At 31.0% G+C, this 12070-nt stretch overlaps 2 protein-coding genes across 2 annotated transcripts; one reads left to right on the top strand and one right to left on the bottom strand.

Moving 5' to 3' along the window:
- Window positions 1-1218: 1218 nt before the first annotated feature.
- On the top strand, window positions 1219-2922 carry LOC136091926 (uncharacterized). Its single transcript, XM_065819646.1, has 3 exons — window positions 1219-2100; window positions 2209-2452; window positions 2540-2922. Exons 1-3 carry the CDS (start codon window positions 1219-1221, stop codon window positions 2920-2922), a joined length of 1509 nt encoding a protein of 502 aa, XP_065675718.1.
- A 777-nt stretch (window positions 2923-3699) lies between these two features.
- On the bottom strand, window positions 3700-5832 carry LOC136091925 (uncharacterized). The gene is made up of 3 exons (XM_065819645.1): window positions 5688-5832; window positions 5129-5619; window positions 3700-4938 (listed from the first exon to the last, which is right to left on the bottom strand). Exons 1-3 carry the CDS (start codon window positions 5830-5832, stop codon window positions 3700-3702), a joined length of 1875 nt encoding a protein of 624 aa, XP_065675717.1.
- Between the last annotated feature and the right edge of the window lie 6238 nt (window positions 5833-12070).

The raw sequence follows: 12070 nt of genomic DNA, 5'->3' as shown, positions 1-12070 counted from the left end.
TCTTGAAAATTCAACATTGAATTTACAATCAGCATTTAACTAAGCTCGCTCTCTTGACATTGCTCAGAGGAACTCTGAGTCTTATATACAGAAACCCCTCTCATCATCAACCAGTTCAAATATTGTTGCTACTATAAAGTTACCAGAAGAATCTTCAGCAGCACTCATTGCAATGCCTGTTCATCCACAAACAACTTGTATTTATTGTGGTAATCAACCTCACAACCAACTTAATCGAACCTCTGCTCGGAAAAATTGTCCGGCTCAAAATGTTACATGTTTTAAATGTGGAAAAAAAGGACATTTCTCCAAAGTTTGTCTTGGCTGGCCAATCAAAAAGACCCACAGTGTTACAGCTGCAGTGCATAAACCAAGTTTGTGTACTGTTTCAAGTGGTTGTCCTGAGAGCCTTTTTCATGCATCTGTTGTTGTCAAAATTAATGGTGAATCATTAACAGCACTAATTGATTCTTGTAGTTCAGATAATTTTATAAGCAAAAAAATTATTGATACTTTGAAAATAAAAACGTTACCCAGTAATAGAAAAATTTCGATGGCCCTCACAACAATGGAGTCAGGATTAGTGGGTTGTTGTTCAGTTAACCTCGAACTAAATGGTTTACTGTATAATAATGTTCAATTTGGTATCTTGGAAAATCTTTGTAGCGATATCATACTTGGCTATGACTTCCAAAAGCAACACAAAAATCTTATTTTTCCATTTGGTGGAGAAAAAGAATAGTTACAAGGAAAAATAACACATAATAATGTGCACTGCAAAAGGCAAAAATAAAAATACCTTCCTTGTTTACAAGGATTTCAGATAAAAAGTATACAGCATTTGAGGCAAATGGAAAATTGTTCCAATTTTGCAGGATTCCATTTGGAGTTACTAATGGTGTGTCTATGTTCCAAAGATCTATGGACAAATTTGTTGAAGAAGAAAAGTTACATGACACTTTTCCGTACCTTGACAATATAACCATTGGTGGCTATGATCAGGTATATCATGATGAAAATTGTCTACAGTTTCAAAGCGCCTCACAACTTTGGGGCTTAACATTAAATGAATCAAAATCTGTCATTTCAGTTTCTTTGATAAATATTCTTGGTTATTCCATTAGTCATAACAATATAAAACCAGATACCGAACGATTACGTCCTTTAGATTTACTACCTCCTCCTTCTGATGTTTTATCACTTCGTTGAACTTTGGGTATGTTTTCTTATTACTCAAAATGGATCCCTTCTTTTGCTAATAAAGTTCGCCCTTTAATTAATGTTAAATCCTTTCCAATCGATAGTGAAGCATTTGAAGCATTTCAATTACTTAAAAGGGAACTTCACTCTTCCACTTTGAGTTCTATTGATGAGAGCTTACCTTTTGTTGTTGAATGTGATGCATCCGATGTAGCTGTATCATCTACCTTGAATCAAAATGGTCTTCCAGTTGCTTTCATGTCTCGGACATTAAACAAAAGTGAAATTAATTATCCAGCAGTAGAAAAAGAAGCAGTAGCTATTATTGAAGCTGTTCAAAAATGGCGACATTTATTGTTACGAAATCAATTCCAGTTAATCACTGATCAGCGCTATGTAGCTTTTATGTTTGATAACCGAAAGAAAACAAAGATAAAAAATAGTAAGATTCAGTGCTGGAGGATGGAGTTAGCAGAGTTTAGCTATACTATATCGTATCGTCCTGGAAGTGATAATGTAGTCCCTGATGCACTTACGCGTGTCTTTTGTGCCACAACTCAACCTCAAATAAATCTAAGCGATATGCATAACTGTTTATGTCATCCAGGAGTCACTCGTATGCTTCACTTTGTTAAATCTAAGAACTTACCTTTTTCCACGGAGGAGTTCAAGAAAGTTTGTTCTAACTGCCATATTTGTTCAGAATTAAAACCAAAGTTTTATCGATCTGCGAATGTCAGTGAGTTAATCAAATCCATACGTCCAATGGATCGTCTAAGTATAGATTTTAAAGGACCACTGCCATCTAATTCTAGAAATAAGTATTTATTTACAGCTATTGATGAATATTCTCGGTATCCATTTGCTATCCCGTGTCCAGATATCAGTTCAACAACCGTTGTGAAATGTTTAGACAAAATATTCTCTTTTTGTGGTTTTCCAACTTAAATTCATTCTGACAGAGACTCATCATTTATATCTAATGAACTAAAATCTTACTTGACTCAGAAAGGAATTGCAACAAGTAATTCTACTCCATATCATCCTATCAGTAATGGACAAGTTGATAGATATAATGGTTTGATATGGAGAAATATTTGTTTGGCACTAAAAACCCACAACCTAGATGTTAGAAATTGGGAAGTTGTTCTATCCGATGCCCTTCACTCACTCCGTTCGTTATTATCAACTGCAACTAATTGTACACCCCATGAGAGATTATTCAGTTTCCCTCGACGTTCATCATGTGGAAGTTCATTACCCTCATGGTTAACTCCTGGTCCCATTTTTCTTAGATGTTTCGTGTGAACAAACAAAAACAATAATCTTGTTGATAAAGTCGAATTAGTGGATGTAAACCCAACATATGCAAGTATTCGTTACCCGGATGGGCGAGAATCAACTGTTTCACTTCAAGATCTTGCACCATATTCTGCCCCACAAGAAAAGTCTTATAATATCAATGAGAATAGAATTATTGAATCTAATGATAATGTAACTGCGGAAGTATTTAATGTAAATAGAAGCCCATCACCGAAATCTCATGGTAATGTAACTGCTCAAGTATTTAATGTAAATACAAAAAATCCATCACCAAAAATTACATCTGAAATAAATGTTGAAGTAAATAAACCAATAAATGAGTCATCTAAAGACATTTTGCGACGTTCTACAAGAACTTGTAAAGTTCCTGTAAAATTTGATGACTTTATACTAAACTGATGAAATTAGTCATCTTTTCTATATAGATGGGAAGATTGTTGTGATTCCTAGTATTTATATTATTGTTTTTGAACTATTTGTGTTATGTATATATTTAAACTCTTATATCTTTAGATTAGTACATTATTGTTGAATAAAGCCTTTATCAAGAGGTTTATATTTTTATTGGGTTCATCACAAAGTCATCACCAAAAAGAATGATTTTTCCTCTGAACGAAAAATTGTTGTTGCAAATATCTTTTAACAACCTATCAATTGCATTTAAGGCATGTTTAGGTATCATGGATGTTTCATCAAGCAAAAACAAACCAACTTGTCTTAAAAAATGCCCGTGTATAAAGTTAGGAGTTATATTACATGAACTATTATCCAATATTGGAACAGGAAGTTTAAATAAGTCATGCAATGTAGATCCATTTGTAAGAAGAGTTGCTGCTATGCCAGTCCATGCAGCTGTAGCAGATTTAAATCCCCTACTTATGGTTTCAGCTATCAAATAATTATAAGTAAAGGTTTTTCCACTACCAGCTGGTCCATCCATGAAAACAACTTAGAATGTTGATTTTCTACACTTGGTTGCTCATTCAGTGCAGCAAGGATAACATTACATACATTTAATTAATTGACATTAAGCAACAGTCTCATTCGGTTGACTTCGTCAATAGATTGTTGAACGCTTTCATCAAAATTTTCTAAATTTAGATGCATAAACTCATCAATGAAAGGCAGATTGTAATCAGCCAGCGTTTTACCACTTTGATTTATAATCTTTTCAATTTAATGAAGAGTATCTTGTTCAGCTATTAGAAATGGGGCTGAGCAGTGAATGAAATCTTCCATCATAAAAACTTTGTATGTATTCCAGAGATGCAAAGGATTGTCAGTTTCACAAAAGGTCAAAATAATTGAAAACAACTGTCTAATTTGCTTTGGCATACATGTTAAAACCGCCTCAGAAAGTATATTCTGCCATTCAGTGTCATCTTGCAACAAACCTTTTAAAATAAATGCTTCTCGAAATGTTTCAAGGACAATACCATTAACAGTACGCACATCCTCCCAAGATGTTGCACCTTTTGCATGCAAAAGTAACAGTCTAAGAAAAAATAATTCTCCAGTTGGATTAACTTTATACATTCTTAATATCACCTTATTACCACCCCTTTGTCTAACCTTCCATTTACAATGTTTATCATCAAATATAAAGTGATAAGGAATGTGTACATACGAATAGCAATGTGCTCTTTCATTTTCAGTATTCAACTTAAACCATGCCGTTAGGTGTGTATCACGTTGAGCTGCACGATCTAAAGCCATTTGTTCTGCTCCTTCTCTAAAATACAATTGATTTTTAGGTAGATGAATTTTAAGGCGTATAATGGTATGTGACATATGACTTATTGGATACTCAAAAATTTGCCACAATGCTTCAGGTGCACTTATATAACGACAATCTAAAAAAGTGTTTACTTCATCATGATTAATTTTTTCATTTACTAAAATATTGGCACAGTCGTGACCCTTGAATATATATTTGTATAAATATTTAACAGCCTTAACAGACATGTAAGCTTCAACATTAATGTGAGCTTGATATTTTTTTGATAACGATGGATTGTAAGGTACCACCCAGCGATTATCTACATTGTTACCTTTAATATTGATAACCAAACCAATATCACGACGACTAAAGCGTGGATAACCATAATGAACTGCTACTGTGTTAGCATTAAATTCTTTAGGATAGTTTTTGCTGCACATCCCATCTTTCATGCAGGGAGAATTTGGATTCAGTATGCCACATGGACTGTGAATCACGCAAGTTTCAACAATGTCATAAAGGTCTCGATTAACAATCGGATTTGGAATTTCTGCAAATATTAAATTATTGATATCATGAGCTGTTTCAAGCTTATCATCATTTGCAAAGTGAAGTAAAATATGAACATGTGGCAAACCACACTTTTGAAACTCAATAACCAGAACATGTGTTACAACTTTCCCTAATACACCGTGCTTAAAAATGTCATTGAGAAGGTTATTTAATTTGAGTTTAAATACTTGAATAACCAAGTCAGGTCTATCATTTGCTGTCTGACCTGAATATAAATTTTCAGTTATCTTGCGCCATTTTGGGTTGCAAGTGAAAGTAATAAAAAGATCTGGTTTACTTTTTAATTATAGCCATAGCATCTTCAAAGTTTACCTTTAAAGCTTTAGGACTTCCTACATAAGTTGATGGCAAAACTACAACACGCCCTGGTCTAACATTATGATCATTTTCAAGGTTGTTTACATATTTGTGTAAGACATCGTACTGCTCGCTTCTCAGTTTGTTTTGGTTATTTCTGATGAAACCAAGGCGCTGGCCTTCAATTATAACATACACATCAAAAGCATATTGCTGAAACAGTTTTTTGCCATAAAAGAGTGAAGAAAAAAATTGTCTAACTGAAAGTTTATAATTGTAATACTGAGATAATGTAACATGATTTCTAACCAATGTAGCACGTTCAGGGTTGTGAACCAACTGATTATGCCATCCAGCATTACCCCTCGGAAAAAATAGAAGATATACCATAGGATCTATGTTGGCAGACATACTTGATATAGTTTTAAGAGGATGACCTCTTGGGTAAATGACAACTTCCCTAGAAGCAGGTGGTGCACCATCTTCACCAACAAATACAACTGCAACTTCATTATGTGAAGGAAGATTATAGCGACGTTTATCAAAGACATTTTTACAACTGACACTGAGTGACCTTCTAGAGCTGCTCGACGAATTTCTTCATCTTCCACTTCAGCCATGTTTTTAAATGCAAAAGCAAATGGGTTTTCTTCACTAATAATAGTTTGTAATCGAAACATTAAATCACTTATGCGAAGATCATTACCACGTTGTTGCATTCTAAAATTTACTGCTGCAAGTGCATCATAGATGTATAGTTGATAATATGTCGGCGAAACATCTTGATTTGGTCTTAAATTACCAATACGATGAAAAACTTGACCACATATTCTAAAACATGGCGGCCCACGATTGAATGGGTTTAACAACATTAGCTTCAAATGAAGCAAAAGAAAGACAGGCATTATAATGTCTAATATATTTTAATAAATTCAGATTGGCATTTCTATCTGCATAGTTTCCTTTAAATAAATCTTCTAAATCTTGTGGAAATGATGAAGGTTGCAAGAAAACTACCTTTCCATTACGGCAACATAAAAAGTATGTTTCATCAAGAAATTTCTTAGCACCACAATGTTGACAAATATAATTCATTTCTCCTAAATAATTACAATCTGGAATAGTATTACTTCTTGCTATACAATGCATTCTTTCGTATTCACGCATTTGTTGATAATTTATTTCATCTCGCCTAAGCCTATCTCTTTCATTTCTGCAACGATTATTTTCAACTCGCCTAACCAAACTCTTTTCATTTGGGTTTGAATTATTTCCTGCTTGCCCAGCAGCATTTCTAGCATTTTGTCGATTATTAATTTCATCTCGCCTAAGCCTATTTCTTTCATTTCTGCGACGATTATTTTCAACTCGCCTAACCAAGCTCTCTTCATTTGGGTTCGAATTATTTACTGCTTGCCGAGCAAATAAAATATTATCCATACCCCTATTTTCCTTCTAAAAAATAAAATAATAAAACTGCTAAAAGAAAAGCTAAAACAAACAAAATATAAACGATTTAAAAAATTAAAATCCTTTCTACTTAAAATCCTTGCTACTTCATCTAATAAAAATTTAAATCCTTTCTACTTTATCTAATAAAAATGTATATACAACTATTTTATATACTTACTTCAATTATAATATGATCTTAACAATGATTATTTATCTTAGTATGATTCTTTATGCGATATATCTAAACTAATAATTAAATTTCATAAGGAAAAAAGTCTCAACTCACTTAAGAGATCTTCTCCGATGACTGCATGCATTTTGAGAACGCGTTCTTTTAAAACATAACTAATAAATCGACATTCTAAATATGAATACGCTAATGAATATTATTAGTGCGCATAGTTACGCCTATTGTTAGTATTGTTACTTACGGTTCTGTATTCTGCAAAATACACTATTTCTTAGTTTTTAAGGGTAGTGGGACGTCAAAGCGAAAAGTTTAAAAGCGAAAACCGGGAAATCGAGTATCGTCATAATTCAGCAACAACAACAACAACATTGTTATTATTGAGATAATTTTTTGTGACTTTGTTATTATTTCAATGTTATATTATAGATTATTTGGCGTTTGAATTTTTTTTTTAATTGTTTATATTTTTTTATTTTTTAGTTATCGTTTAGAATTATTTATATATTTGGTATTCTAGCTGAGAGTTTTAGTTACAGTTAGAGTTTATTAGATTAAATAAATAAAAAAACTTATTGTATATAGTTTAGAATTATTTACTTATTTGTTATTTTAGCTGAGGGTAATAGTTACAGTGCGACAAAAAGGTATAAAATCTTCCATAAAAATTATTTTTGCACTATAAGTTATCTGATAAAAAATAGACTTGCATAATTTCTTATTGATATTATTTCATTTTAATTTCTTTTTCGATATTTATACATTGCATTTCAAGCAAAAGATTGTTTCTTTGTTTAAATAAAAATTATTCTTAAAATTAAAAAGATGCAAATTAATAATGTCCTTTTATTTTGATTAGGTATGGTGAGTTAGACTGTTTACCCTTGATGCTTTTAGAAATGATTAGATAGTTAAACCTCAAGAATTGATGTTTAAATTTTTAGTCATAAACTATAAGCCAGGGCAAATATATCAACACAACATATTTAAAAAAGAGACATATGAAGGTTAGTTTTTAATATAAATTATTATCTAGTATATAACAATACCTACAAATATTCCTATTTATGTAAATTAAGGCAAACTTTTATCAGTTTATATTTATCAAATTGATCACTTAAACTTATGCTTATAATCTGTTATAAGAAATAATGTTCTTGTTATGAAATTATTTTTAAACTAATGTATGCACTGACTATTTTAGTCCTAAAGTTAATATTTTCTCTTGCTATTTGATACATTTGCAGATTGGTTGGGTTACATATTGTTCTTTGCTGATTTTTTACAAAAATTTTGTAGATGTATGTTTTTGAAGTTCTATGTTATTTTTAAGGGTAGTTTTTGGGTAAATGTTGATAGATTTTAATGTTCTTAAGTAAATCTGCTTTATTTTGCGTTTAATTTTGAGATTCCTTGCACTCAGTAATAATGTGCTTTAAATATGCAATATGGTTTTTTGAGTTTTTTAATTAGGTGAATGAGCTAAAGCACTATCATTATTGGTCTGTGTTTATTTCAACATTTAAGCCAATTTTTATGTAAAGAATAAGAGGTTAAAAAACTAATTGATATTTAACATCATATATTCATATGATGTTAAATAATTTATTTTTGTTCAGAACAGAAGTGTCAAAACTTATTATATTGTATTAAAGCTTCTAAACTTATGAGCCTTTTTTTAAATTAGCTTTAAACAAAAAAATAAATAGAACATAGAAAAAAAATGTTTACAATAAACAACCCTTGAAGTATAAATGCCAAATTAATTGTGTGCAAAGACCTTTTGCTTATAACAATTGTGCTAAAATTCAGCCTTTGAATATATTGTCAACTTATGATATGTTTTTAAATTTATAAGCATACATCAATGCAAACATCTCTATAAATATCTATAAATATCTTATATCTATAAATCCTAAATCCATCCTTGTATAGAACACTTTCGCCATATCTTGGGTGGATCTTCTAGTGATGTCTTCCTCTTTGAGACAAGATGCAAAAATGAATTGTTTTTGCACCTTGACCTGCTCTTGCAGCAAACAAGGAGCTGCTTTTACAGCCAACCTCCAACCATTATAACATTATCGTAATGTTGCTTCTCTTTCTATTTTTTATAAATACTACAATGGACACTGCTCTAAAGACCTAGCGTCACTTATGCCATCTACAAAAATTCATTCTTGTGTTACTCATCATTCAATAAAGTCTAATTTTTTTACTACGACTGTTCCTAAGTGCTCGCAAAATTCTTATTTGTCTAGTTTTTTTCCTTAAACTTTTTTTTTCACTTGCTTCATCTTGTTTTCCTGATTCATATAATTCACAATCTATTAATTTTTCTGTTATTCGTTATCTTGCTCTATAAATTTCATCTTTTCTGTAACAGTAGTCGCTTGCAGCCTTGTTGGAAATAAAGATGCTAAAAAAAACAAATTTCCAATGTTAGCCCAACGTATTGTATTAGCTGGGATGTTATGCATTTTACACTTTTTTGTTGTAAAAAAATTCTTTTTTTAGTAATAAAAAAATTAGCAATACAATAAACTAAGTAAATTATATAAAATTTCCTAAGAAGTAAACTAAAATTAGATTCATCTATAGCCTGCAGTAATTTATGTTTTAAAAACCATTTTATCTAGTTCAAAAACATATAACAGTATACTGAACATCAAACAAATAAGATAATAAAGGCAGGGCCGTAGTGAGATCATGGTAGTAAAATCCTTTCGGGCAAGGAGAAAAAATGCCGCCTCAAATTCAATAATTTTTTAATGTTTAATTTGATTCAAATTTTGATAAACCTACTTAAAGCACATTTAAAATCAACTTTAAATCGTGCTTTGTGGTTGAAAGTCATTGAAAAAATTACCTGGCATTAGTTTTTTTAATAAATATTAAAATTAGACACATTCAAACAAAATTTATTTTTCTAGCTTTCAATGATGCAAAGTTATTAATAATTTCATTGTAACACAGAGATTTTGCCAGGGGATTTTCAATTGACAAAATGGCAACATTAGTCAAACGTTCTTGACCCATGGAGGATCTTAGATAATTTTTCAAAAGCTTAAGTTTGCTAAAGATATGTTTACATGATGCCACAGTGACGGTAGTGTGAGAAAGATTCTAAGAGCAATTTCAATGAAAGGGTATGCCTCAGTCAAAGAACAGGTGTGCATAAATTGCTAGATTTTCAATGAATTTGCATTTTTTAAATCTGAAATCAGGACACTTGAAATATAAATATGTATGTATAATGAAGAAAAAGAAAAAATTTTACCGATAGTAACAACATTTGGAAAAGTTGGAAAACTTATCAATAAAATAATAAAAAAGCACTGGAATATTGTGGAACAGGATACTGATCTTAAAAATATATGCCCAACTCCACCCATTGCATGTTAAAAAAATATTAATACTAATAGTAGGCGGCATAAGAAATGCTAGTTCTTTAGACCAGCACTCATTAAAGTATTTATAAAAAAGAGAAAGAGAAGCAACATGACAATGTGACAATAGTTGAAGGTTGGCTGCAAGGGCATGTCCAACTATGTTTACTGCTATGTTTTAGTGCTTAAAACTTAAAGCTTTCAATTTCAGATAGAAATTCATTAGCATTAAGATCACGAACATATTTTTGACATATTTTTGACATCTCCACATTTCTTCAGATCTTCAACTGACATACTTGCAAGAGAGTTACCATTTAGAAACTCAAAATCTGATGAAATCTCAGCCATTGTTTCAAATCTCCAGTGTAATTGTGTAATTATACTGTCAAAAACTATATTACAATTAATTTCAAAATCTTTTTCTGGAGGTATGTGTGAACTTTCTTCCCTTGTTTCATCATCAAACATCTTTTTTGCTTTTCGTTTTCTTTTGATTGGAAAGCTAGCTTTAATGTCAAGATCTTTTGATATTATTTCAGCTTTTTTCATGCTGTTATGAATGCCCCTGTCTCGAAGGTTTTGTATAGAAGCAATCAGACCATCAATTTTTTTTGATGCAATATTAACTGTCATATTTTTTGATTGTAAGCTGCGATTCTCTCTGTCAATTAATGTAAGTATCATGTTCCAAAGGTCAAGCCAGCAAATAAACTCAAAATCAACTTGAATTAAAATCTCTCTAGCTCCGGACCTTGTTTCAGCATTTAGCAGAGAATCATTACTAATTTCTTGTAAAACATTGCAAACATTTGTGATTTGATTATTTAGTGAATGGATAGCCTCCTTTTTGGCAGACCAGCGTGTTTCACTTTGACTTTTTAGGGTGACTTCAAGTGTTTTCATCAGTTTGTCCCATCTGGTAGTAGAACTTAAGAAGAAATTGAATATTTTTTGAACCTTTCCAAAAAATGTAATCCTAAATGGGAAAACTTTTGCTGAATGGACTCCTACAAGATTTAGAGTGTGATTTAATAAGGTTTACAACAATTAGTTAAAAAAACTTAAAGATTTTTTTCTCTGAAACTCAAATTGTCTTTTTTATAACTGTGTATTTAACATCATGAAATCACAAATGGTATAAAACCACCGTTTCAAACATTTTCAAAAATAATTGAAGAAATGATACAAAGCAGTCGTTGGAAACATTATAACAAATACTTTTTTAAAAAAGACTTGGTGAACTTTGGCTGATTTTAAATTATCTAGATTATTACTGGAAATGTAACCAACATGACTAAAGTCCAGGTAATGCTTTTCTAAAAATTAGTGGGTTTTGCAAGTCACGGCAAAAGTAATCTTAAAAATAAAAATTACTAAAAATGTTTGCACCATATACCCCTAATGTAGCATGATTTAGCAACCGTGGTGCAACTTCCTGGTTTAATGCTTCTCCGAGGTAATCCGTAAAAAGAGGTAACAAAAAAAAAGCGAGGGCAATGAGTTTAAAAAACTTTGCCTTCGGTAAATTTTTTTAAGTCTTTTATTTTAAACTTAATTTTAATTCATTAACAGGTTTTAAGTTTCATATCAAAATCGTTTAGTATTCAAATATTACGGCCATTTTAAGTTTCCATCCTTCTCAAATTAAAGGGATTTTAAGTTTTATAAAACTTAAATTATGAACACTAAAAGATAAATAAATAAAACCTAAAATTTGTTGATAAATTTAAGTTAAGTACAGTGTATTTTTAACTAATGTATTTTTTAAACTTGAAAAAAAGTTTTGGTATATACTAGGGTAGTTCGCCGTACACAAAAATATACGAAAGTTTCGCATTTTTATCTTCCGTATTTCAAGTTGCTATTGCGGAAGTTGTACTTTCGCAAATTCACCTTCCGTAATGCATTATACGAAAAAAATAAATA

The sequence above is a fragment of the Hydra vulgaris genome, chromosome 15 (genome assembly GCF_038396675.1).
Source record: "Hydra vulgaris chromosome 15, alternate assembly HydraT2T_AEP".
Taxonomy (NCBI): domain Eukaryota; kingdom Metazoa; phylum Cnidaria; class Hydrozoa; order Anthoathecata; family Hydridae; genus Hydra; species Hydra vulgaris.
This window is presented reverse-complemented; position numbering and strand designations above follow the sequence as displayed.

What these genes read in the sequence shown, in the direction of transcription:
- LOC136091926 (XM_065819646.1), top strand. Translation starts at nt 1,219, where the DNA reads ATGTTTTCTTATTACTCAAAATGGATCCCTTCTTTTGCTAATAAAGTT. An exon ending in ATATCAGTTCAACAACCGTT is followed by an intron (nt 2,101 to 2,208) that starts GTGAAATGTTTA and finishes TACTTGACTCAG; the next exon opens with AAAGGAATTGCAACAAGTAA. An exon ending in TCGACGTTCATCATGTGGAA is followed by an intron (nt 2,453 to 2,539) that starts GTTCATTACCCT and finishes TTGTTGATAAAG; the next exon opens with TCGAATTAGTGGATGTAAAC.
- LOC136091925 (XM_065819645.1), bottom strand. Translation starts at nt 5,832, where the DNA reads ATGCAACAACGTGGTAATGATCTTCGCATAAGTGATTTAATGTTTCGA. An exon ending in TCGTCGAGCAGCTCTAGAAG is followed by an intron (nt 5,620 to 5,687) that starts GTCACTCAGTGT and finishes CACATAATGAAG; the next exon opens with TTGCAGTTGTATTTGTTGGT. An exon ending in GAAGTCCTAAAGCTTTAAAG is followed by an intron (nt 4,939 to 5,128) that starts GTAAACTTTGAA and finishes GACATTTTTAAG; the next exon opens with CACGGTGTATTAGGGAAAGT.